The following is a 27,967-nucleotide window of genomic DNA, read 5'->3' as shown; positions in this document are numbered from 1 at the left end:
AAAATCAGCTGTAAAACATCTCCCACAACCTTTAGATGTTAGAAAATCTGAGGCCTTTATTTACAAAAGCTCTAAAAACAGTCACCCTTGATATTGCATATTCTCAACATGGATATTGTACACACGTAATGGAGTGGAGAAAAGGGAAAGGAGTCTCCGTGTTTGTATTTTTTTCTCTTGTCATTCTCTGGAGGCGACATTCAACGAAAGATAAGCACTGTCCATGCAGCTCACGTCTCTGTAAAAGCTCAGACCATGACTCAACACAGCATTTATTCAAACGCCTTCAGTACATGCAGCAGATCTACACAACATAGAACTGGAAAAGCAAACAACCCAAACGGCACCAAAAATCTGTGCATGATTGAAAAACCAGTGCTACAGGTCAATCTAAATCCACTGACACTGAGTACTCCAGTTGCTTAAGATTTTCCTTGTTTTTTTTGTTGTTTCGTTTTAAAGAAGCATAATGAATAAAAGGCTTTGATTTTTTTTAATACTAAAATACTACAAAACCTTTAAGTCACCTTTTTAAAAATGAAATGAAGAGACAGTTCTGACACAGAAGAGGTGATCTCACATCAGTTAAATAGTGGCAGTTATGCATCACTCTCCTTGGTTCGTGGTATAATCTGTGCTAGCCCAACATAAAGGTAAAATCAGTGCAAGGCTTCACTCGTGCCGGTCTGTAAGTGCCTGTACATTCGCCTGTGTGTGTTTTTTTTCTGTGGAACGCTCCGTTCAGTCTCAAGCTGCTGCAGAATGTAAAAAAGTGGATATAGTGAATGTAGTACTCCTCTGATCAGGGAACAAACAAACATACATGTAGATAACTGGCATCATAAGGGTTTGCTGAATTAGTCTACACACTATTCAAACAAAGCATGAGAACAAACGTAATAAATTAATAATGATAAAAAACATAAAACGTAGCTTAATATTAAGGCTGAGCTTTGCAGGAAAACAAAACATAAAACACCCATATTTTTTCCTTTTCTCTTATCATAAAAGAGGAACATTTTGTGACAAAAGTTTAACATAGAGAAGGCAACAAAGTGGAGGAAGTTCTTTAGCTTTCCATCTAAAACCAAGAGTCTCGTTGGAGCTTTAAAGTGCAAATTCCTATTGAACATCTTATGAAAACTAAAAAACCCATGTTTTTAAGCCCTGCAGGTGAAGTTCTCTACAGTGAGGGGGTTTGTGTTGTGTCATGACTGCTGCTTGTTGGCCTCCTCTTCGTAGGCATTGCCGGTGCCGTTCTGGACGTAGGACGAGCCGGAGCCCAGTCCGTATAAGTGACCACAGTACTTAGCGTCGTCAATATGATCCTCAAAAAACATCTGAAATCACAGGGAAGGCAGAAGTGGATATGTGGGTCATTTTACACAGAGCAGTCTGTTGTACTCAGATTAAATTACATGCTTAACATCTATGTTGTACAAGAACAGAAATGCAATAAATAAAAGATACATTACATTATATTAATGAACAAAACACTTTTACACAAGCAAAACCATTGGATCTCCATTTTGCTGTTTTTTTTTTTTTTTGATCCAGCTATTTTTTTACACTAATCTGTCCAACATAAATGCTCCAAAATAGACTGTAATAAAATCTTTAAACTGCCTGTATGACACCTATATTAGGTGTTATAATAATAATAATAATAATAATAATACATTTTCTGTAATCTATAAATACATAATTAAAAATCTTATTATTATTTGTTTAGATATTTTCCTGACCTGTTTTTCTTATCTTATCTAGAACTGTATAGGTATGTTATATATGAAAAAGGTAATTATTAATTATGAATAAACAACAGCTGACATCCCTGTAATACTGTCAAGACAACAGTTAAAGCTGGTAGAATTGAGTGAAGTGGGCTGTAATTTATAATTTTTCTTTTTAAGAAAAAAGGAAAGATCTACTGCAGTTCTGGGTGGTGCATCCAGGGACCACACCCACTGAATGCTAGCATGGCTAGAGGGATGAATGGACATTCTAACCAACAAACATAAAACAGGTAAATCGGTAGACAAACAAACATATGAGCATGTGAACAAACACAAGGATGGATGACAGGCCTAAAGAGAGAGACAGGTTATTTATATGGTCTATGGGGTTTTGATGTGAATTATTTAATAGAATACTACTAATGCAGCATGTTTTATATATGTGTACAGAATGCCCACAAGAGAATAATAGTTTGGGCGTTTAGGCTTTAAATGCAATGAATTAAAGCATACAGAAAATATAAAAGCTAAGATTGACTCTTGAGGCCAGATTTTGATCTCCTGGACAGGCAGAATTGCTGAGGGAACTGAGGTAAATGTAATCTGAGACAGTTAAATGACTATTATTACACACAAGCTCCAGTTATTTATTTAAAAGAAGCTGTCGCTCAGCGTAGTTTACAAAACATGCAAATGTGACTGTCGAATAGAGTTATGCATAATTCAGCATCACACTGAGGCAGGCTGTCATCAAGCAAATAGCTCAACAGCAGATCTCAATGGGATCATTAGAGTCACGCTTGCAGCTGCAGGACGAGCACTGACAGCTCAGCACAAACACACACATTTCCTAACTACTGGAAAGACTCACGTGTAAAAGAACTAATGCTTAAATTCTGAACATTGGTTAAAAAAGAAAGAAAATCTATACCGCACATAGGCAGCCTGCTTTACTGAGATTCCACTTCAAATTCTACCTATGCATGATAAGAAAATACTCTTGTATAGAGCTGTCACAATAATTACTGACAAATTATCGACGTATTGTATAATACAGCGCTGGAAAAAAAATTAAGAGACCACTTCAGTTTCTGAATCAGTTTCTCTGATTTTGGTATTTATAGGTTTATGTTTGAGTAAAATGAACATTGTTGTTTTATTCTATAAACTACAGACAACATTTCTCCCAAATTCCAAATAAAAATACTGTCATTTAGAGCATTTATTTGCAGAAAATAAGAAATGGCTGAAATAACAAAAAAGATGCAGAGCTTTCAGACCTCAAATAATGCAAAGAAAACAAGTTCATATTCATAAAGTTTTAAGAGTTCAGAAATCAATATTTGGTGGAATAACCATGTTTTTTTTATCAAAGTTTTCATGCATCTTAGCATGTTCTCCTCCACCAGTCTTACACACTGCTTTTGGATAACTTAAAAAATTAAGCAGTTCAGTTTGGTTTGATGGCTTGTGATCATCCATCTTCCTCTTGATTATATTTCAGAGGTTTTAAATTTTGTAAAATCATGGGAAAATATTTAATTATCTATTTAAGTGGTCTTTTTTTTCTAGAGCTGTATATGGACATGATCTCAATCATTTATGCTGATCTCAATATTTCAGTCACTTGTTTTTGTTTTTTTTTTGTTAGGAAAATTCTAGCTAAAATTAAGATCCATTAACCACTGCATTGCTGTCCACTGTGGGTGGTGATGTCTTCTATGACATAAACCTGGTACCCACGTAACACTGGGAATCACTGAAACTGGGTTCACAGCAACAGCTTCCACATGAAAATGCTACATCTGGAATCAGCTCCAGACCTTTTTCCTGCTTAACTGATGGTGGATTAACAAGGCAATAGTTCATGAAGCCAATAAAATTGAGATAATTTGTTCAATTATTTTTGACCACCTGAAATGAGGTGACTGTTTAGGAATTACAACCATTTCTCCACACATTGTTCACATGTTCAACTACTTGAATGAAATGTGGAAATCTACACTTTATTTGCATCTCATCAGTTTCATTTTAAATCCAATGTAGAGTCTAATTTATTAAGACTGTCTCGTTGTCCAAATACTTTTGGACATAACTGTACATACTGGTATCCCATCACTTTTGACATGCTATTGTATACACTTTATATTAAACATTTTCATAAACACAGTAATGTGTGCTTTTCAAAATGTACTGAGTTCGCTGACTTCCAATCTCAGTAAAGCAGCAGAATAAAAATGCAGACTCTATGTAAAGGAGCATGGTAAAAAAAAGTAATAATAAAAAAAACCAGTAACCAAGCACCTTAGTCTGTTGTCTGTGAATAAAGTACATAAAATACAAGAGTTAACAAGCTGCAGCAGCATCATCTCAAAATAATTCCAGGTGACTCTACCTCAAAAAGCTTACCGAGAAAAGGCCAAGTAAGCATAAAAGAGTTAACATGCTGCAGCAGGAGCATCATCTCAGATTAATCTGGCAAGATTTGCTCTTCATAAAATACTCTAAGACAAAGCTGACTCTGAGACAAAGCTGTTAACTGAAAGTCATTCCAGGTGACTCTACCTCAAAAAGCTTACTGAGAAAAGACCAAGTAAGCATACAAGAGTTAACAAGCTGCAGCAGCATCATCTCAGATTTATCTGGCAAGATTTGCTCGTCAGAAAATGCTCTAATATCATTATTTTAATTGCTCTGAAACAATGTCCAGTTTGAAAAACTACTCCCTCTACCAGAAATGGAGACTGTGTTGTTTTGAAGCTATGTGCTGTTTTGCCATAATCTGGATTAAAACATTACTCAGATAGAGCTATTCACTGTATACCTGTAACTCTACCTCTTCACAACTTTACAACTGATGCTCTCAAACACATTAAGAGACAAGAAATTCAGGTAATTAACTTTTGATGAGACAAAGCTGTTAACTGAAAGTCATTCCAGGTGAATCCACCTCGAAAAAAACTTACTGAGAAAAGGCCAAGATGTGCATACAAGAGTTAACAAGCTGCAGCAGCATCATCTCAGACTAACCTGGCATGTTCTGCTGCTCAGAAAATGCCCCGATATCATTATTTTAAATGCTCTGAAAACAAACTCCATCTACCAGAAATGGAGAATGTGCAATGTTTTGAAGGTGAATCCTACAATTGAATTTCTGCCTGTTTGTTTGTCTGTCTATGACTTTTTGAAAAGAGTAGAGGATTCTCAATACAACCAGACTGAACAGGGTGGGTCAAATGCACACTCACTGCTGTGGTTCCAGTGGCCATTAAATATAAACAGTGCATCAAAATTTTAAACCTGTATCACTGTCTGCCTTCTTTCCAGAGAGAGTCTCAAATACAGTCTTTCCTGTAGACTACTGTCAATGTCTGGTCTCAGCCTATCAGAGTAAAGTAGGTGGAGAAATTAAAGCGGTTTATAACATGTTTAACTGCATTGTATTGAGATACAGTGTATTCTACAACATAAAAACCTTAACATTTACAAATACAGAACCAGTCAAAGGTTTGGACACACCTTCTCATTCAATGTTATACATTTCCTAAACTCTAAATGAAGTCTGAACTCATCCAGACTATGAAGAAACACATCTGGGCTGCTGTTAACTTGTGGTTTCTGAGGTTGGTAACTGATGAACTTATCCTGTGCAATAGATGTAACTCTTGGTCTTCCTCTCCTGATGAGAGCCAGTTTCATCATAATGTTTTAGATGGTCTTTCTGAGTGCACTTGAGGACACTTTCAAATTTCTTGAAATGTTTCAGATTGACTTACCTTTATTTCTTATAAGTATTTTTTCTTTACTTGGTTGAGTAATGTTTGCCATAATATGGATTATCACATTACTCAAATAGAGCTATTCACTGTATACCTATAACTCTACCTCTTCACTACTTTACAACTGATGCTCTCAAACACATTAAGAAACAAGAAATTAAAGTAATTAACTCTTGATGAGACAAAGCTGTTAACTCCAAAGCTGTCATTCCAGGTGACTCTAAACCTCTAAAAGCTCACTGAGAGCCAGCTAAGATATGCATAGTTGTCATCTAACAAGAGGTGCTACTCTGAAGAATCTAAAATCTAAACCATATTCTGATTTGTTTAACACTTTTTTATTTAATAAATAATTCCATATGTTTTTCTTCATAGTTTGGACTTTGGTATTTAAAATAAAATAAAAAACCACAGAATTTAAGGTGTGTCCAAACTTTTGACTGGCACTGTATTGTACTCCTATTATGAGATAAAACAAGTATTCACTCATCACAGCCAAGACAGTTCCACACTTACCTCTCTCATCTTAAAGAAAGCCATTCCAGTGAGGAGAGAGTCTGAGCCTGCCTGATGCTGAGGCCCAATCCTCTCCAGCTCGAGCTGCTCAGCTACCTCCTGCAGGCCACCCTGCACATCACACAGACACCACTTAGTTACAACACTTTCATACAATTTTAACTCCAATACTAATGCCCTCTTAGATCATAAGAGCTCTCCAAAAATACAACAGATTTGTATAATTCAAATAAAGTATAAGATAATACATGCCTTCAGGTTTTTACAGCTCTTCATGAGGTATTTCACATCGTAGATGATGGGGAAAAATAATCTGAGGATGTCAAAGAAGTCAACTTCCTCCTCTGGCAACTTGGAGTTGGACAGAATTTTGATCAGGTAACCAAAGTCATAGCCACTGAATGGGAAGGAAAAACAAAGGGTGATGAGAAATTTAATGAAGAAAAAAAAGGAAAAAATATATACTTAAAATGGTTTTACATAAAAACAATTAAATTACTGGTTTAAATGTTTTTAAACAAAGCTTTTGAGCCCTTTTTTGGGCTCTATATTTGCCATAAATGCCACTATTACATCAGCTTATCTCCAGATTAAAAACTAACCTGAGATTTAATTTAAGATAAAAAAATGGACAATATCTCTATAAAAAAGTATTAGTAAATAAATTAGTAAATTAGTAAATGATTTGGGTCTAAAAATCTGACGTTAGTACCAAAAAACTTGTTGAATAATAGTAGAAAAAGTGTTTTTTTTTTAACAGTAGTAGTAAGTAGTAATTTAAAGGAAAATATAAAAGAAAACAAACCAAAAGACTGTGCAATTAAGGGTTTAAGTAATCTTAAATAATGTTTATGTTTGCAAAAGAAAGTGATTTGAATAACCATTAGAAGACGGTTGTCTGTGGTGGAGATACCTATGGAATGAAAGCCACTTGACGCCTTCACAAAGCACCACACCCGAAGTCATGAGGAGCTCTGCAAAATACAGTGTTTCAATGCCCTCATCTTCATGCTTTTTGAACTGGATACCTGATGTAGTCAGTAGCTCTATTGAATCCTGTGCATACATATCTTCCCTGAAGAAGAAGAAGAAGAAGAAGAAGAAGAAGAAGAAGAAGAAGAAGAAGAAAATACAATGATCATACTCTACCATGAAACAGAACTATTTATGCTCATATGCCACACCACTTCAAGTTTCAGAGTTTTAAGATTGGACACACATTCTCATTAATAAATGTTCTTTACTTGTATTATTTACTTCATTGTAGATTAATATTTATGATTAATAACTATTACTAGACAAAACAAAAGTGTTCATCCTTCTCAAACACCTGATATAAGAACCAGATATACTACCCAAGTGGTTTGGGACGAGTTGGAGCACAGAGGGAAGTAAAAAGCAGTTATCAAGAGCTCAGCACCTCTAGCAACTCCTTTAAGACAGTTGGAGAACCATTCAAGGCTCTACCTCATGAAGCTGACTGAGAGAATAATGCCAAGAGTGGGGAAAGCATGCATCAAAGCAAAAAGTGTTACTTTGAAGAATCTAAAGTATAAACCATATTTCAGTTTGTTTTACACTTTTTCTGTTCACATCTTTACCTCAATATTATCATGATATTGGTAGGGTATTTTCACAATACCAATACTCTTGGCAATATGACAAGACATTGAATTAAAGTGTAGTATATTCACACAAGAAATACTGCACTTACGTGAGGTTAAATTTGAAGTTAAACTGCCATGTTGAAGTTCCTGGGGGATACTCCCCTTGTTCATTCATAAAGGTAAGGCCAAGCTGGATAATCTTTAACAAATCAACGTTACACCGCAGTAACTGGTACTGATAGTCTGCATTGCTTCTAAACTCTCCAATCGGCCTCGCAACTACACCTGGAAACTCTGTGTCCTACAAACACAGAAAATTAACAAATCAGATTAACTGAAACACTGCAGATTTTAAGTAAATGGTATATGGCGAAACAAAACAAGGCTCACCATTGCAATGTAACTGTATTTTCGGATGACCTGCCGAATCCTCTTCAGCTCCTCATCCAGGTTACTAGCCCACACCTCACATATTCTTTGGCTATGATCCACAGTGGCTGCGGGCATAGTGCCACTTTCAAATGGAAGGCATCAAAAAATGAAACAAATGCTCCCTTGGGGACAATTTCGTAGAATTTTGGGTCTAATTCTTTATTTACACCTGTGCAAAAAAGGAGGACATATATTAGACTTTTAGAAAATGAGCAAAAGTGTGACACTGAATGCTAACTTACAATATGCTAGATACAACCTTCAGTCAAAAGAAATAGTGAGCGGAATACTCTATCTGTCCATTCACATTTATAGCACAGAATGCGACACAACAAATGACCTGGGTGCCCTTTAGTGCCCTTAGGTTAACTAACTAGTTGGTAAGTTAGTTAGCTAACCATGTAGTCAATTAACTAGCTAGTCATTTAGGGTTATAAACTAGTTAACGAGTTAGTTAGTTAACTGTATAGTCAACTAACTACCTAGTCATTTAGGTTAACTAACTAGTTAATTAGCTAGTTATGTAGTTAGTAAGTCTGTTAGTTAGGTAACTAACTTGCAGCTGAATTTATCTACTTCATACCATAGCAAGAAAGCAGTTATTTTTCTTTGCTAAATAACTAGCTAGTAAATTAACCTAACTAGCTAGCACGTAAGCCATACCATGACCTCATCTGAACCTAGTACCTGGCTAATGAATCTAGTACCTCATTTAAACAGCTAGCTAATAATTGGATCTAAACACAAAGCTTAGTTACCCAAAGTTCCCATATTGGTGCATCCCAAATTTTTACTGGGATTATGTGATTATATCAAGATAAATATTGTGTATTGAAAAAAGGGCTTATTTGTAAATACAGTGACATAACTAAAGTAATGTGTTTATCAAATCGCCTAGCCCTACTTTACTGCAACTTAAATAAGAATTAAGTTTACTAGGTTGGTTAGCCAAGTATGGTATGGCTTACCTGCTAGGTAGTTTAGTAACCAACTAGTTAATTAACTAGCTGACAATTTAAGTTAACCTTGCAGCTGAATCTATCTACCTCGGACCAACCTAAAATCAGATCATTATGGTCTGTGTTGTCTAACCAGAAAGCAGTTACTTTTGTTTGCTAACTAACACAAAACAAGGCTATCTAATCTAGCCATCTAACATACACATAAGTTACTTAAACAGCTAACTTATATAGGTTTAAACAGCTAGCTAATAATAAAAGCCTAGCTACTAAAAATGAGTTAGGTTAATAGTCAAATAGTTAGATTAACTAACTAGTTAGTCATTTAACAAACGAAAAACTAACCAGTTAAATAGTTATCTAGCTAGTTAACTAACTAGTTAGCTAACTTACCTTGTAGCTTAATTTATCTACCTCATATCAACCTAAACCAGATTATTATGACCACAGAACAAAGCTACCAAAAAGCTAGTGAGCTAACAAACACATATTTAAACAGCTAGTTAACACAAAGATAAGCTACCGCCCCCAAACAAACCAGGTGACTAACTGTTACCTAAAGGCAGCTAACCTAGCTAAGCTAACAGCCACAGGCTAGGCTAGGCTAGCTGCCACACCAAACTACACCCACAAACAAACAGCCGACAGAACCTGACACCTGCCTGCCAGTCAGAAAGCTGTGCAGCAGGACAGCCTGGTGTTGGTATATTATATCTGTCACGTTAGACACCGGCTTGCTAAGCTAAACTAAGCTAACGAGGCTCCCTCCTGCATGCTAGCGAATCCTAATAGGAGCTGTTAGCCCCACACAGCAGCTAGCTAACTAGCTGTAGCCCCTTAACTTTGTGCTGCAGGTCTTCTCCAGCTCTCCCCCTCTCTCTCTCTCTCTCTCTCTCTCTCTCTCTCTCTCTCTCTCTCTCTCTCTCTCTCTCTCTCTCTCTCTCTCTCTCTCTCAGTCACTTACTTACCTCCCTCTCTCCCTCTCTCTTTCTCTCTCTCCTCTATTATAGTACACTCATATGCACTGGCTGCTTCAGCAGCACGCGGCTGTCCCGCTCACACTCTCACCAACACTGGGGTCTCAGCTCCACCAAACCCGCCACACAGTTTATTAATCTAACCCCGACATCAGCAGCCAGCTGCCGCCCCTCGGGCTCCATTACAACCCGCCGCCGCCGCCGCCGCGCACCGCGTGACGACACCGGGATACGAGCGCCACTGACCTTGGAGCGTCACGGAGTCTGGAGTCAGTCCAGCAGCGGCGCGGCTTCAAACAGGGGTATAAAACGGTGCAGCAGCTTTAGGATGGAAAAATATATATATAATAATAATGCGTGGCCACGTCTTATTAAAGCGTTAGAACGAGATCCTATTGCGTGGCTACAACCCTAGTTAATTAAGGGAGTGCCTGGAGAGGATATTGCCAGGACTTAATTATTCTGTTCCCACTCTGTAAGAAGCCATGGCCACCTCTTAGGGCCACACATTTTATTTTATTTTTTTTAATATATATATATTTTTTACATAATGTCACATCACATCAGTGTGGAAGCCCATTTGTTTAGGTGGCGGGAATGGGCTTCCATACATCAGGGGCTGCGAAAAAGGTACGGAGCCCCTAAGGTGACATCATGTTTATAATGTTTGATCCTAAGTCATTATTTTGAATTATTAAGTCATTATTTTCAGATATTAAGTCTTTATTTTAACATTCTATGTTTTTATTTTAAAATATTAAGTCACAATTAAGAGATACTACGTGTTTATATGAAAATATGCTAGTATCTCAAAGTAATGACTTAGTTTCTCAAAATAAAAAGGTAGCAGCTCATAATTACAACGTAGTATTTAAACATAATGACATAGTATCTCAAAATAATGACTTTACTACAGACAAAGGATTTCTAAATTGACATTTTCAAAGCTCAGTTAATAAGAGCTGTGAGCTGTTAACCAATCAATTGTCTGGTAAATTTTTTTTTAAAAATATGCTTTTGCAATATATATATATTTATATGTATATTTGTTAATTTGTTTTTCTTAAAGGCCCTGCCAGTTTAAATGGCAAAAATACAGGGAAAATATGGGGGTGTTCTAAAACTTTTGACTGGTAGTGTATATGTTTGCAGTTTCCCAATATATATATAATAGAAATAAACAAATGCCTAACCAAAGAGGGTGAGGTCACATGTAAACTTTATTTATTTTTATTTATTGTTTAGGTACAATTGCACTAGTAATGTAAGTGTGAGAACAGAGAGTTACCTCTCAGCATCCACAGGGAAATGTATATAATGCTTACACTGCATTTTTTCATGCATATTTTCAATTACTGTATATGAGAGAATTAATGCCCAACATCATCTGAATAAACCAGTGTGAAGATAAGTTCCAGCAGTTTCCACAATGACCATCTAGTGTGCTTTATAATATGCTGCTCATATATTGTCTTTATTATTTATTATTCTTTTGTTCTCAGTAATACTTTTATAGTGTGTGTTCAGACTGTAGGTTGTTATGGTGTGAAGTGAAGCATCTTTGGCCTATGATCATAGATTATGAGCTGTGAGAAAAAAAAAAAAAAAACTGATGAGAGAGGTCAACAGAGAATGCTGGTTCAAGATGGTTCAAGACGACAGAAAGGCTACCATAACCCTGGCTACCATAATCCTGTATTCACACTGGCAAAGAACAAGTCGCTCACGCTGCCCCAAGTTGGTCTCTTTTGGGTGTGTTTGAGGCAGCTTGTGTTGTTGTGTGTGGGTGTTAACAGGTGTTAGTATAGTTTGTTAACATGCTGGCTAATCTAGCAAGCTACGTATCAACTGACCAACCAACCAGAGAAACCAACAGTATCTGCTAATTTCTCTCTCGCTTTATTTTATTTTTCTTCAGACTGTCCCTGTAAATGTGCAGATTTGCATCATAACAAGGGGAAATGAGAAACAACTATGATTTTCTTTCCTGTTCAGAAAAACATTGTAAAAAAATAAGAATGAAATGCTGGTCAGAACCAAATGTTCAGATAGAAGAGCATGTATAGACCTATCTGGACGGGATTCGCTTCTCAGGGGACATCTGTGAAAAAATATTTCACACTTATACTCAACTAGTTTATTAAATGAGAGGTGACGAAACTCAGAGATGTGCATCCGGACGGGACTAAAATTACCGGAGTTCAGCAAAAACAGGTAATTCTGACTGTAATTGTATCAGAGGACGTCTGAGAAAACCACATACAGTCATTCCGGGGGGAAAAAATCACAGAGAAAAAAATCAAAAGAGAAAATTACCCCAGGACCCCCTGAAAAACGAATCCCGTCTGGATAGGGCTTATGAAAAAAATTGTCAGGCTATTGTGAATATCGCTTTATCTTGTTGAAATTAATTTGCATACGGAAAATTTTAACTCAATTTGTTGTTCGCCACTTTGTCAATTAATGCACCCATTCGATATTACTTTGCCAGTTATTGAGTTATTAAGAATAACCCAGATAACCATTCTGTAAAACGAAAAATATTTCCACTTTTGTCAGCCAAGAACAGAAAGCTGAGGCTGCAGTGAGCACAGATTCACCAACACAGCACAGTTGCAGACTGACATAATTGTACTTGTGCTGTTCTTTCTAACTAGGGAATGTTCACTTAAAGAACCATTGAAACTCTTTGGCTCATTGGGAATGTCCTTTGAAAGACTGGGAGGTTGTGACACGTGTTTAGTATTATGGGAACAGAGACATCAGTCCAAACTTTTGTGAGGTCTTGTCCTCACAACTGAAACCCCTTACTCAATGCTGTTGTCCATTTTCCTTTGTCCTCACAGCTCTTTTTTCCTTTTCCTTTATGTAAAAATTGCATGAATTCTGATCTTGGAAATAATAATATCAGATTCAGTGTGTTTTTTCTGTTTACACTGCCACACATATCACACATCTGTGTCACACATCACTAAAATGCATGTTGCTACGCTGTGACATGCGGGTTTACAACTGCAAATCATTTCATGCACATACAAAATGAAATAATGTCATAAATATTGTAATAAATAAATCAACACTTCCCTTTGTTACACCGGCAACAATAAATACATTTGATTATGCATGTTTATGCATTTGAAATGGAGCATGTAGTATGTAGCATGATTGCACAGGCCCCAATGGGAATGCTATGGCTTTCATTTATTATAGATCACGTTTTTAGACAGTATTAAAAGCAGCTTCATCTAAATCAGCGTCCTTTACACTGTCTTCACTCGGAAATGAATCCCCGCCGCTGGAGGAGTGACCGCTGAAGTCGGCCACTCCGGACTCCTGATCGCTGTTGTCGGGGTCTGAGGTTTTTGGAGTGACTCCAAACAGGCCGAGCCCCGTGCTCTCAGTCTCCTTCTGCTGGAGGGACCAATCTTTAGGACTGCTCCCTAAAATTCCTTCGTTGTAATCCTGAGGCGTGTTGGCCAGGCTTATGTGTGCTGGCTGAGCCCAGAGAGCCTGGCTCTGATTAACTGTATGCTTATTCACACACACACCGTTCACCTGCTCTTTACCCAGGGCAGCGAGTTTCTGCAACAAGACACACAATTCAGTCGTTTAACAAAAAGCTTCAAATCACTGCAACCTAAGAAAAAATACTGAATTCCCTTTAGGGGTGGACGATAAGGCCATAACATGATATTACAATATTTTAGTGTATTTTTGTGAGAACAATTTTCTTGGTATGATATGGTATGGCAAAATTCTGAAAAATGTATAAGTATTTTTAAGAATATATTACCATAACAAAATATATGTTTGGTCATGTCCTTAGAAATACTGAGTGGTTGCGACACAAGCCTTTTATTATAATGGCAACAGAGACAGCAGTCCAAATATGTGTGGGGTCTGTTACCTCTGCACTGAAACCCTCACTGCTGTTGTCCAATTATTATTGTAAAGAATATACTACCATAACTAAATACAGCTCTGTAAAAACTTAAAACCTCTGGAATATAATCAAGAGGAAGATGGATGATCACAAGCCATCAAACCAAACTGAACTGCTTGAATTTTTACACCAGGAGTAAAGGCATAAAGTTATCCAAAAGCAGTGTGTAAGACTGGTGGAGGAGAACATGCCAAGATGCATAATAACTATGATTAAAAACCAGGGTTATTCCACCAAATACTGATTTCTGAACTCTTAATAAAACGTAATGAATATAAATATAAAGGTCTGAAAGCTCTGCTTTTTTTTGTTATTTCAGCCATTTCATATTTTCGGCAAATAAATGCTCTAAACGACAATATTTTTATTTTGGAATTTGAGAGAAATGTTGTCAGAAGTTTATAGAATAAAAAAAACAATGTTCATTTACTCAAACATATTCCTAAATAAAATAAATAAATAGCAAAATCAGAGAAACTGATTTAGAAATTGGAGTGCTCTCTTATTTTTTCTGTATATATATATATATATATATGTTTTATTTAGCATAACAGTTTCAAACTTTATATTTAGTGCCTAAATGTAAACTGCAAATATAAAAGATTAAACAAAAAATATATATTATATTATTATTTGTATTATTTTATTATTTTTATATGAAAATTATTTTGAACATCCCAAATTCTTTTACAGAAATACCCCTGCATTTTATGCAGTATTTGATAGTAGCTTTTGAGCCTTTTGATCTTTTTTCTGTGCTCTTTATGTTAAAATCTGACAATAATTTGTGAAAATAAAACTAAAGGTATTATTATATTAACGCACTTGGTGCATATAAGATGCATATAATGTAAGATACTAAGATACTGTCACTGGTGTACTGGGTTCGTAGGCATGAGTGTATTATTGCTTATTGTGCATTACTGGATAATTATAAAGTAACTGTTTTTTGGCATTTATTTTATTTAGCAGATGTTTACACATAATATTTTCAAGATTTCGGTCTGTTCTAATACTGTAAGTATATCTGAGTTAAAATGGAAAAAAAAACTGTGAAGTGTTCCTTTAAGACAGTATGAATGCAACTACTTAAACCATGACTGCTTTTAAATGTTCTTATTCAGATATCTTGAATAATCACATCAGTCACTGTGTTAGCTGACCCTTACCTGTTCACAATCAGCCAGCAGTTCTTCCAGCTGCTGCGTTTCCTCTTTCACAGCCATCAGGCAGTCCAGCACAGACTGACGCGGGTGCAGCCCTCTATCAAAACGATTATACAGACCCCTCCAGAACCTGAACACAACACAATAGAACAGGACATATGAAGGTTACTGTATACTAGTAAATCTAGTATACTAGTATACTAGTAAAAAAGATAATGCTTCAGCATGACTGTTTTGTAATTAGCACTAATACAATGGTTTGGTTGTGAGACTTTGAGACACAGTGACCCACGTGTTTAAATCTTATGCACAGATCTCAAGAGACATCTAGAAGCTCTCATTCAACGATTTAATTAATTTCTTTCTTTAATTTAATTTCTACGTGGAATATTAATATTAAAGACATTAAAACAACTAAGTGACTATAGAATTATGTAGTAAACAGTAAAAAAAATGTTTGTCCTGCACATTAATCCCCTGATCTAAACCTGATGAACTGAGATGGTGATTTGAGGTGATTTAATTGGGATGAGCTGGAGCTTCACAGCGTGAAGAAGGAAAAGCAGCAACTATTGTTCAGCACCTCCAGAAACTCCTTCAAGATGCTGAAAAAACTATTCCAGGTGACTCTCCCTCATGAAGACACTGAGATTAAAATACCAAGAGTGTGCAGACCTGTCCTCAAAGATAAATGTGCTGCTTAGAAGAATCTGTAGTTATTTTAACAAATTTTTAAAAAATAATTATGTATAGATTTAATATGTGTCTTCAATATTAAATTTACAATGTAAAAAAAATAATCATAAAAATAAAGAAAAATTATTGATTATGAAGGGGCGTGTCCAATCTATTGACTGGTACTGTATGTTCAAATGTTTGCAGACACCCCTTCTAATAAATGTTTACAGCTTCTTTAATACTGTACCCTACAGATGTGCAAAAGCACACAGACAGACAGCATTCCTGTGAGAAAGTGCCAACTAATAGAATATGATTCTCTGGAGCAGATAAACATGGACCTACAGGTCATAAAATCAAGTATATAAAAAAGTGTTCATTTTGCTTTTGTTGGAATAACTGTGCATAAGTAGGTGTCCAAATACTTTTGTCTAAATAGTGTTTAAATTAAGGCATATATATTTAGCAACCATGTGCAAAATTAGCGTATTAACACTGTACACAGCATGTAAAATACTGTGCACAGCATGTAAAACACTGTACACAGCATGTTAAACAATGTACAGAGCATGTAGAACACTGTACACAGCATGTACAACACTTTAGGCAGCATGCAAAACACTGAACGCAGCATGTTAAACACTGTAAACACTGTACGCAGCATGTAAAACACTGAACGCACAGTTAGAAGCAGCAGTCAGTGAGAGGAAGAGTTAAAAGTGCTCCAGCATCTCCATAGAAACTGCCTGCCACTACTTTAGGGTCAGTGGGTTTAGAAAGCCTAAATTATTCCTCAAACCAGGCCAGTTTCAAAGAGAGAGAGAGAGTACAGAAAGAGAGAGTAAAATAGAGAGAGACAGAGAGAGAGAGAGAGGAGAGAGAGAGTTGTATGTTTCAGTTCTAGGATATGGAGAGATTTCAGGTTTGTAAACAGGCTCTTGTGCCCCAGTTGCGTCAACTGCACACGGCTGGGTGGGTGAGTCGATCAGTCACCAGAGAAACAGGGCACAGCGACCCATGGGGGAATTTTGGCTGTGCGATTTAAACAGTTCACTTCACAGTGGTCTTAAATACCCAGCAGCTTAGCTTAACCACCTGGAGAGAGATAGCCTGGAATACTGGAACACTGGACTCTCTCACTAGAGCCGAAATATTTTGGAGATGCTACAGCACTTCCTAACAGTTCTGTTCGCACACAGTATACATTCTAGACCTGCAGGTACATTTCCTGTATGGACAGACTGGACTTTAAACTGTTTAAGCCATTTAAACCAGCAGCAGATTTCCCAATATAACATTTTTTCACCATTTCAGGAAAATCTAAAAAGTAAAAGTGTATCCTTTGCATATTTTACACAATAATAACAGAGAAGAACTTTAACATATTTCACTGTCTTCCAAATGTACACTTTTTATAGTTTTAAATCAAATATAATAGAATTGTCTAGAACACTGGAAAAGGCATAAGTTTATTTTAAAATGAAAAATTAAACAGAAATCAAATAATAAACCTTGTGTCTTGACCTCCTGATTTAAACATACATTTTTTGTCTGTATTCTGCAACTTCAACATTACTGGTATATATCGTAAAGAGTTAACAGCACCCACATGTTAATAGCAGAGTATTTTATTTTGTTTAACACTTTTAAGTTACTACATGATTCTCTATGAGTATCTTTAAACATGAAATCAGTCTGTTGGGAATTGGTATCTGACACAGAACAGGAAGTATAAACATGCTTTAACCCACTTGAAACAGTAGGGGGTGGTGAGCGGCCGCAGAACTCCCTGAGTCTGGCTGTGGTCTGTTCTGAACAGAGGGTTCATGAAGTCTGATTTATTGGTCCACAGGTGAGGCCACACAGAGTGAGTTTTCTCTTTAATGCTAGAAGCAAAACAGATAACAGGTTATAATTCAACTTCTGAGAATAAACACAATTAAAAATTTAATGTGTACATATATTACATAGATGTAATGCCTGTAAAATTGAAATTTATACATTGACATTTTCCATTTGTGTTCCCTTATGACATTTTTTTTGTTTTATGTATCAAAATGGGGTATCTTTAATCTTTACGAGACACTTTTTATAACTTGGAATTAAACAGGCTGTTGTCGTTACTGTGCCTTTAAGATGATAATATATGTAAATATATTGGACACTTTGTCTTTATTTAAAAAAGCAGTCCAGATTCAAACCCTGCATAGTTTTAGGCTGAATAGACTGACCTGTTCTAGGCCAAATAAGTTGATATGAGACTTGTATGGTGTCCCATGACTTTTGCACTTTTGCAGCGTACGCATTTAAAGCCTCCTACATTGAATGTGAATGTGATTTCGGTCTTTTCTCTTCAAATGGACAATTATAGCCAAATGTCGCCGGCCATCATTTGACTTATTCCAAGTAAACATGTGACACTGTGGACAAATGTTTAATGGTCACACAATTTAGGAAAGAGACTGTCTCATCCATCTGGCACCTACTATCCGGCCTCACTCCAACTCCCATAATTCCTTTTGCCTTGCCATGAGCATGCTGGCCACTGTTTAACCTCGCTCACAAGATAACACCTCACAACGTATACAAGTGTAGAAATTTCCCAAGCCGTCGCCTGATGTAACTCTTTACGATCAAATTAGATACAGCTATCCCATGACTTTTGACATGTGTATTCAAATGTGTAAATTTTGTAACATTTTAACAACCTTGCAGAATTTACTCGAAATGCTTGAGCAAATATACATTTTCATGACTGAAGAACCCTTTTTTTTATGAGTTTTTTCTAAATATAACCCTTTAAATAAATATACTCACCCCAGGTCTTTCCTCTCTTTCTCACAGTTGCTAATGAAGTTGCCATAGTGACAGGAGTGAACATGATTGTGGATGCTGATGAGGAATCTCTCGTTGTATTCGAAGGCACAGGGAAACTGCTCCATAAGCTGCCACACACACTCCAGAAACTGGTCTATAACAGGGGACACCTCCTTGGGGTCTTCATCTAGATGACTGTATCTAAATAAGGAAAAAATCAAATCCAGAATCAGATCACAAAGAAAAATTTCCTTAAACAAGTCAAAAGATTTTACCCTGCTGTTATCTTCATTTGTCAGGAACAGAAATGGTGTTCCTGGGTTAATTTGATCCAGTGCATGTTTAATTATTCAATTAATATCCAAAATAATAATTGTCCAAAATAATAATTATTCAAATAAATCCAAACAAGCAGTGTGAATATTTTATTACTAACTACACTGCTAAATATGATTAAGCAATATTCAGTGGAATGGTGTTTTCTTACCTTTAACAGGTAATGGTTCAATCAGGATAATTCATTTGTTTTTCAAAAACAAAACATGTTCAAACTTTTTAAAATGTTTTACTACTTTACTACTTTTGAAAGACCAACATATTAGACATATTAGCTTCACATAACATTGAAACATAACTTTGAATTTTGTTTTAGTTTTTGTTTATTGCAGGGGGTTATATGTTGATTACACTAATTAAGGAAAGCAGAAAAAGTTTTTTTTTCTGAATTTTATTTTTTTTAAAACTATTTGTCCTAGATCTTCAAACTTTTGAACGGGACAATTTGACCCATAACATAACAGGAGGGTTAAAATAAACAGAAAATGTTACACGTTCTTTGATGTATTATTCCCCGATCATTATCATTAGCAATCTGGCTAACATTGTGTTATTTCATGTGTGTTTGTGTATTTATTGAAAAATGATTGTAAAAGAACACAGTGTGTGGACAGAACTGTTACAGTACTATAAAAGCATTTATCAAACTCTATACAGCTATCTCACTCCTGTCTTGCTAACAGAATTAAGCCATAACACTTAAAGTGGCCCTGATGCCTTCTCATTCAATGTCTTTCTTTTTTTCTACATTGTAAATGAATACTGAAGTCATCCAGTCTATAAAGGAACACATGAGGAATCATGTAGTAATTTAAAAGTGTTAAACAAACCAAAATAAAATACTCTGTAGAGGGTTTTCCATCCACCAAGTTTTTGCGCATTTTGAAAATGCGCATGAAAAAAGCTGGATGGAAAAAGTCAAAAATTTGAAAAAAGCCCCAAATATCGCAAAACGATTTTTACGCTAGGAGGGGGTAGAAAAGTTAGAATATCGCATCGCCAAAATTCGGAAAAACTGGATGGAAAAGGGTTTTTCGCATAAAAAATGACGTATGTGGTATATGGTGCGCAGCGTTATTGCGCTGTGCTATTTCTCGCGCCTCCGTCGCGTCCGGTAATGCAATGTACCGGTTCATTAGTTTTATTCGTATTGCTTGGCATACAGCGTACACACAACGATGGACTGTTGTTACGCTTACACCAAATGTTTCACCCACTACTCTGTACTTAGCACAGGTGGCCAGCTTGTATATGGCGATGGCGATTCTCTTATCAGTTGGCACATGTGGGCGATCACTGGAAATACGTGGCCCTACATATGGTCCAATCATGACGCACAGCTTTTCAAACGTTGTTTTGGACATTCTAAAATGCCGAATCCAAAGCTGATCAGAAAAATGGCTCTGAACGATGTTCTCCCAGAACAGTTTGTTTCGTTTGTGCTCCCAGGTATACGGTGGCTGTCGCCGTGGTCGCGCCGAGATTTCCGCCCTTATAACGTTTCCAGAGCTCGTCCTGCCCGGCGTCTTTGAACACCAAACACCATCACCATGTAGAGATGGCAAATGGACACGAAAATAATTCTGCACAGAGCAAAAACAGAATCAAACCTCTCCATTCTTGTTTGGCGTCCTCTCCCACGTTATCTAAAGTTTATTCGCATAACTGTAGTGAATGGAAACACAGCTTAATTCGCATTTTTTTCTGCCGAAATTTGGAAATTGCGCATTCTTTTTTCGAAAGGTTTGGATGGAAACCTGCCTTGTGAAGCATTCTGAGGCTGGGAACTCTGATGAACTTATCCTGTACAACTTTTCTGGGGCAGTCCTGATGAAAGCCAGTTTCATCATTTCATGTTTCGGATTGGCTGACCTTCATTTCTGAAAGTTTTTTTTCTTTACTTAGTTGAGTAGTTCTTGCCATAATATGGATTATAACAGTACTCAAAGCTATTCACTGTATACCTGTAACTCTACCTCTTCACTACTTTACAAATGATGCTCTCAAACACATTAAGATGCAATAAATTCACATAATTAACTCTTGATGTTCAGCACAGCTGTTAACTGAAAGCCTGAATTCTAGGTGACTCTTCTTCATAAAGCTGACGGAGAAAATCCCACCAAGATGCGCAAAGCTGTTATCTAAGTATATTTTTTTCTTCATAATTTGGATGACTTTAGTAATAATCTACATAATTGAATTAAAAAAAATTAAAAACCACTGAATTTAAGGTGTCCAGAATATTGAGTGGTACCATATGTAAATCTTTATCTATCACAGCTTTAACCTCATCATAAGCTTCACTACCGGGTCATTAGCATTGCTACTGTGCCAGCCACCAGCCTTGCTCAGCACCCAATTCAAAATACTGTTGAAATGCCACTGACTATTCCGTTCCAGCAAAACTCGATAGAAATATATATAATATATTTCTGTACTTTTCTTCAGTATCTCACCTGTGGGAAAACTTGTGTCCAAACGAAACCCAGTCTTTTTCAATCAGCACCTGCACAGCAAACACAGAGGTATTAGGTATAATGTTTTGATTTGCATAATTTAAAATAAATTGAATTGTAAAAAGGATGTCACAGTAATCTATTGATTCTGACATAATCCATTATTCTGGCAACCTACTTTTTCCACTCCGTGCAACAGGAAATGAAATTTTGTCTGAGATGGGATTTTGAGACACAGCTAATCTATGCCGCGAGGCTTCTTCACCCTGTTCACCCCTGATGGAGTTCATTTTTTCCTAGAAGCGATATATTATTCTGCAAATATGAGCCTCGCTCCTTCCTGACTGATCTCCAGGAGAGGTAGCGCAGCCAGACAGAATAAATCCTTATGATCAAAGGAATACGGGCTATGAGCACAGTTTGACAGTTCTTCAGGCCAGGACCATCATTATTTTTTGCTTACATTTTGATTTTTCAAAAAAAATTTCATGGTGGCAAGCCATTATCTAGTCTCCATCAGTATTTACTAGAACTTTTTTACACCAATACTGATATTAACACTTTGAGTACTGACTGATTTTACAACCCAGTTCCTTAAGAAAGATGGGACACTGTGTAAAATGTCAGCAAATGCAAAATGCAAGGATTTGCAAATCTAATAAACCCATATTTAAAACTTTATGACAGCAATGCTTCTCAAAAAAGTTTAAATAATAAAAAACAGCTGAAATATGAGACGTTTGCAACCAATTAGTTTAATGATTGGGTTTAAATTCTAATTCTAATGTCTACAAATTGTGAAACAATTTTAGAAAAATGCTATTCTGTGTAAAATTGTGAAGACTTTAGATATCCCACCATCTACAGTACAAAATATCATCACAAGATTCAGAGTTTTAAGTTTTAAGAGTTCAGAAATTAATATTTGGTGGAATAACCCTGTTTTTTAATAACAGTTTTCATGCATCTTGGCATGTTCTCCTCCACCAGTCTTACACACTGCTTTTGGATAACTTTATGCCTTTACTCCTGGTGCAAAAATTGGAGCAGTTTAGCTTGGTTTCATGGTTGTGATCATCCATCTTCCTCTTGATTATATTCCAGAGGTTTTCAATTTGGTAAAATCCAGAAAAACATTATTATTAATTAGTCTCTTTTTTTCCAGAGCTGTATACTTGTTACGTTCACTGTACTTATCTAATTATATTACATTAACCTTAAAATGTCTTTGGTAATCTGTTAAAACAATTTTTTTAAGTTTAATGAACTTATTGGGTTTTACAGTGTTTTGATACTAATAAGTTGTGCATTACAGGTCACATGACACCCTGTGTTTACCATGAGTCCTTTCAGGGTCCTGTAGAACGGGTCAAGAAGTACACTGGCCACAGAGCACACCTGAGCTGTCCGATCCCAACCGTCAGAGCAGTGGACCAACACACTGACCCCTTCCTCTGCTACAGCCTGCACACACACACACACACACACACACACACTCATTTAAACACACAGTTAGTACATACAAAATCAAGTCCCAGTCACGGTCCCAAAATGTGTTTTTTTACCTTGCCAATGAACTTTCCAGCATTCAGTATCGTCTGGATGTGTTTCAACCAGTCTGAATTTTCCAGTCCCGATAGGAATTCTCCCATAGATGGAGAACGTAGATCAGACACTGTGAAATGAGTCACCATAGCATATTAAAAACACCCTAGAGACTAGATCTGACAAAATAAATAAATTATATTACATTTCTATAAAACAGATGGTACTTACTTACTCACTGCTAGATATATTCCCTAATGTTTGTGACATTTCTAAAGATGAACGCTAAAAATAAATATCCAGCGCTTGTTGCTGGACTATGTTCAAATATTTTAGATGGAAGCATGAAAAATGAGCTGAATCTAAACTGAGTGTTTTGTTATTTGTTATTTTAAATACTGACAAAAAGGACTGGAAAAATAATATATGGCTGATTTTGTTTTTATTTCCAGGAGAAAAATATGAGGATTATTTTTTGGATATGCAAATCAAATTAAAGCAGTATTAAAATGAATGTAAGGTGGTATTATTTAATTCTAACAGAGAATAAACGTGCTTTCTATGATTTTTGTATTAAGAAAATGAGGTAGAATAATACAGGGACAGGGGTGGGTGATGACATAGCACCACCAGAATACCAGTACTGATTTCAACACTTCCTCTGCATATTTTTAGTTTTAGTGGTGTTAACAGACATCCTAATTACCCTCAGTCAGTGTTATCTAGACTACTGCCTCTTTCAGACTGTTTTAAATGAGCTCCCCTAAATACACAAATACGGTATAAATAGTGAGGAATTTTCCTGGAAATGCTGTTTTTATTTGTTTAATGTTTACTTATCTCCTCTCGGGAATTTTAAGAGAAGAAAACAGAATGAAACAAAGCAGTCCATGCAGTCCATTTATAGAAACTATTTTAGTTGTGCTGTTTTTGTGAAGTCTGAAGTGCTGTTTACATTAATCCGCATGTTTATCCTGCAACAGTTTCCATTTGCACTGATGTTGTAAAGAGTACTTTTACAGTTTACTGAATACGGTACAATACAGAGTAGATTAATTACATGCATACGATACCAGTTTAACATTTTGATGTTTTTTTTTTTTTGTTTGTTTTTTTACATTATTTTAAAATGTTCTGTACAGTAGATTGTAGAGTAATACTAAAATCATTCAAACTATAAAGAAAACATATTGAATTATTAAGCAAACAAAATGCTTTACAAACTAGAATCTGATTTATATTTTAGATTCTTTAAAGTAGCTACTCTTTGTAGATGTCAGTTTTGCACATCTTGGCTGGATTTATAAGGGCAGAGTCACCTGGAATTCGGGCTTTCAGTTAACAGCTGTGCTGAACTTGTCAAGAGTTAATTACTTGAATTTCGCAAAAACATCAAAAACGTTATTATGAAAAAATATTGTCATTTAGAGCATTTATTGCAGAAAATGAGAAATGTCTGAAATAACAAAAAAAGATGCAGAGCTTTCAGAGCTCAAATAATGCAAAGAAAACAAGTTCATATTCATAAAGTTTTAAGAGTTCAGAAATAACCCTGATTTTTAAAAACACAGTTTTCATGCATCTCAGAATGTTCTCCTCCACCAGTCTTACACACTGCTTTTGGATAACTTTATGCTGCTTTACTCCTGGTGCAAAATTCAAGCAGTTCAGTTTGGTTTGATGGCTTGTGATCATCCATCTTCCTCTTGATTATATTCCAGAGGTTTTCAATTTGGTAAAATCAAAGAAACTCATAAATTTTAAGTGGTCTCATTTTTTTCAGAGCTGTATATTCTTATAATATTGCACAGGGGAACTGCACTAATAACTTAAATATGCCTTATAACAGACTGAAATATAGCACTTTTTTACACAATCAGCAAAAATAATGCAGAGCTAATGGCTTCCTCTACATGTCTCTATAGATCAGAGTGCACCAGGCATGAACAAACAGGTGAGCAGGTTCAGTCACACGGCTGATGTCAGTGCTAATAAACCTCTGTTCTAAGAAACAACCATACTGGGAAGCATTAAAGACAAAAAAGGGTCCAACTGGTTTTACTGTAACGAGAGCTAAAACTGCCATGTCGTCTCTGCTGGAGGGATACACGATGGCATTCACCCTGAGGACTCCCCAGTGCTTTCTGGGTCAAAATGTTATCACAGCTAGTCCTAGCATTATTTTTCCAACACTGAATCAAATCATTCTCACGCCCCTCCTTCCCTCGTGCGGGGGAAAGGGTCCCCCGATCGGCAGCTCAGCGGAACCAAAATAGTGGAGCAATGAAAGCCAGATGGATTGAAAGATGGCTTACCATATCCCCCTGCTTTACCGCGAAACCCTCCTACGGGCCAATCTAGGTCATCACACCGCAACTGTTTTCATTACAGTGAATGAGAGCGCTAGGTGGTCCAGAATCCAGCTGTACTCCAATCTTACTACAAGCGGAATTACAGGAGGGATGGGAAGCTGCTGTACTTTTGCACTAACTCTGCTTTGTCCAGCACTAAACCATAGGGGTGTGACGAGACACTAATATCACGAGACGAGACGAGACACGATACTGGGTTCACGAGAACGAGACAAGACAAGATTTAAAAATAAAATTTTAAAGAAGACGTCAAAAATGATTTTTTTTTTTTGACAATATCATATAACGCAAACTTAACAGACTGGTTTCTCTCACACATTGATTGTACAAAAAATAAGAATAAAAAATAAAAATAAAACTTTTCTAGGTCTATATAATGAAAACAATAAGTGCAACCACAACCAGTCAGTCATATTAAGCCTAGGGTTTGTGTTTTTTCTCCTTAATCTCTTGCAACTTAACCACAACCAGTCATATTAAGCCTATGGTTTGTGTTTTTTTCTCCTAAATTTCTTGTAATTGAACTATGCATTACCATAACCAGTCATATTAAGCCTATGCTTGAAGTGCAAACAGAGACAGAACATTTTTTCAAAATACAGCACAGAGCTAAGGTAGGATCACGTGTAGGATTTACTTACAGTATTTATATATGGTTTGTGTCTTGTTGGTCACTCTGTTACCGTTTATTGTTTCCACTGGAGCCAAAATGCAGCCAGACATACAACTTAAAAGTAGCAGAAGCTTCTTCTATACAAATACCCGAATTTCCCTCTTCTGCTAAGAGCTGCTCTCACTGCTCAGCCACCATAATCTATCGCTATCGCTACTGGGTTGCCAAATCCCGCGTGCCACGAGATCTCGTCACACCCCTACTAAACAATGCAATGCTTAAATCTCTGAATATTCAGAAACAAGCTTAAGCTCTGTGTTTCAGAAACCTCTGGAGTGTTGTAGAGACCGTGCAGGACGTGCTGTAATGTGTGTTTTATCTGCTATGAGCTCTTTGTTTGGTTAACACACAGTTTCAGGTTAACCTGACAATAAAATGTACAAAATACACCGATAATGCCAGTAGCAGCAGCAGCAGCACAATACCTTCAATCAGCTTCTGTTGACTGTTCCTCATCACATGGATGTTTTCGATGCCGATGAACTGAAACTTGATGTTGGTGTAGTTATCCTCACTTTCATAACCCTTCCCTGTCGCCCGATTCGCCATCGCATTTAACTGGAAACAAAAAGCATCATTTACATTAAATCATATTACATTCACATGTGTTCTTCTAGGCCTACAGTACCAGTCAAATGTTTAGACACACATACTCATTAATTAATATTTGTCCTTAATTTGTATTATTTACTACATTGTACACTGTAGATTCATATAAAAGACTAAAAAAACTATAAAGGACCTCATATGCAATTAGGTAGTAGACAAAAACTAGTATTTGGCCTCCACAAACAGCTGACTTTGGGATGAGTTGGAGCTCAGAGTGAAGAAAAAGCAGTTAAAAAGAGCTTAGCTCCTCTAGAAACTCCTTTAAAACAGATGGAGAACCAGTTCTACTTTCTAGGTTCTACCTCATAAAGCGGTTGAGAGAACAATGCCAAGAATAGGCAAAATTGGCATCAAAGAAAAAACTGCGTACTTCTTGACCACGAAGAATCTAAAGTATAAAACATATTTTAACTTGTTTAGCACTTTTTTGTTTGCTTCATAAATTACAGCAAAGAAAACAATCAGAAATATCCTTTCAAAATTTAAATACTGATTAATACATTTTCTACAGTTCTACAGTGATTTTACCTACTGTATATCAGATAGTTCAAAGGTTCCTACATGAACTGGTTCTATGTAAAAACAGTGTGTGGTTTGCATGTTAATAGTGACACGCAACAACCTTGTATTTTCATTATATTTTACATCATTTAAATGTGGAAGTTATTCTTTTCAATTCTGTTACATTTGGATTAATAGAAATGTTTCAAAATGGCTTGGAACAAATTAACTTCCACTGAAAGTTTAATTTCGTAGAAACAAAGTTAAAACCGCTATGCATTTTTCACATATTGCTAGAGGCGCTGTGGAGCGCAGTGTAGAACAGCACCGGTAAAGAGGTAGATCCAGCTCGATAACTAACGCTAGCCAGTTAGCATAACAAACGCTCTGTCCTGCCTGGAGAAAAATGTCTGAGGAGCTCCTGCTGCTGTTCCTCACTGTATGAGGGGATTTTATTCAAGTTAAATAGAAAAACAACAGCAAACAGCAATTATTCATTCAGAAAACAGAGGAATGGAATAACATAACAAAGGTTTCTCTTATCCCCCAAAAGAGCTTAGAATCAGTTCTGGGTACAGAATTATTTATTAAGTTCTAATCACAGGACAAAATTTCAAAAATCTGTAACAAATCTTTTCTTCGTTTCATTTATTTTTATTTCATGACAAAATTTGTATCGTCATTCATTCTGAAGTATAATAATAAAAGGAAAGTAACTTTGTTTATGGGCACTGACATGCTGATGTGACATTAGATCTGCAACTAAAAGAAACCTGAGCTGTAGAATATGAGTGGGAATCAAGAAATGATTGGTTGTTAAATTGTCATTAAATTCAAAGTGGATTCTGAAAAAGGTCTTGTT

The 27,967-nt window shown here is 36.2% G+C and overlaps 2 protein-coding genes across 7 annotated transcripts in view; both read right to left on the bottom strand.

Annotated features, from left to right (window-relative positions):
* Nucleotides 1-30: 30 nt before the first annotated feature.
* Nucleotides 31-10,329, bottom strand: cnot7 (CCR4-NOT transcription complex, subunit 7). Of its 6 annotated transcripts, none has more exons than XM_022684218.2 (7): nt 10,253-10,329; nt 8,029-8,239; nt 7,746-7,939; nt 6,945-7,106; nt 6,284-6,428; nt 6,032-6,142; nt 31-1,340 (listed from the first exon to the last, which is right to left on the bottom strand). In XM_022684218.2, the coding sequence occupies exons 2-7, from the start codon at nt 8,143-8,145 to the stop codon at nt 1,209-1,211; spliced, it is 861 nt and encodes a 286-aa protein (XP_022539939.2). In that variant the 5' UTR covers nt 8,146-8,239; nt 10,253-10,329; the 3' UTR covers nt 31-1,208. The 6 variants fall into 6 exon arrangements, with proteins under 6 accessions (XP_022539939.2, XP_007258687.2, XP_007258686.2 ...); XM_007258625.4 differs by lacking the exon at nt 10,253-10,329 and adding an exon at nt 9,998-10,221; XM_007258624.4 differs by lacking the exon at nt 10,253-10,329 and adding an exon at nt 10,098-10,220.
* Nucleotides 10,330-11,461: 1,132 nt separating this feature from the next.
* The window catches only part of mtmr7a (myotubularin related protein 7a), a 28,197-nt gene continuing 11,691 nt past the window's right edge, over nt 11,462-27,967 (bottom strand). Inside the window, exons 7-14 of the mRNA XM_022684217.2 lie at nt 26,421-26,553; nt 22,971-23,080; nt 22,744-22,869; nt 21,406-21,455; nt 18,611-18,811; nt 17,545-17,679; nt 15,119-15,245; nt 11,462-13,588 (exon numbers count right to left, since the gene is read on the bottom strand). Of these exons, the coding sequence (XP_022539938.2) occupies nt 13,226-13,588; nt 15,119-15,245; nt 17,545-17,679; nt 18,611-18,811; nt 21,406-21,455; nt 22,744-22,869; nt 22,971-23,080; nt 26,421-26,553 (1,245 nt within the window). The 3' untranslated portion in view covers nt 11,462-13,225. The remainder of the gene's footprint in view (nt 13,589-15,118; nt 15,246-17,544; nt 17,680-18,610; nt 18,812-21,405; nt 21,456-22,743; nt 22,870-22,970; nt 23,081-26,420; nt 26,554-27,967) is intronic.

The sequence above is a fragment of the Astyanax mexicanus genome, chromosome 10 (genome assembly GCF_023375975.1).
Source record: "Astyanax mexicanus isolate ESR-SI-001 chromosome 10, AstMex3_surface, whole genome shotgun sequence".
NCBI lineage: Eukaryota > Metazoa > Chordata > Actinopteri > Characiformes > Acestrorhamphidae > Astyanax > Astyanax mexicanus.
The sequence above is the reverse complement of the archived record's forward strand: the minus strand, read 5'-3'. Positions and strand labels throughout refer to the sequence as shown.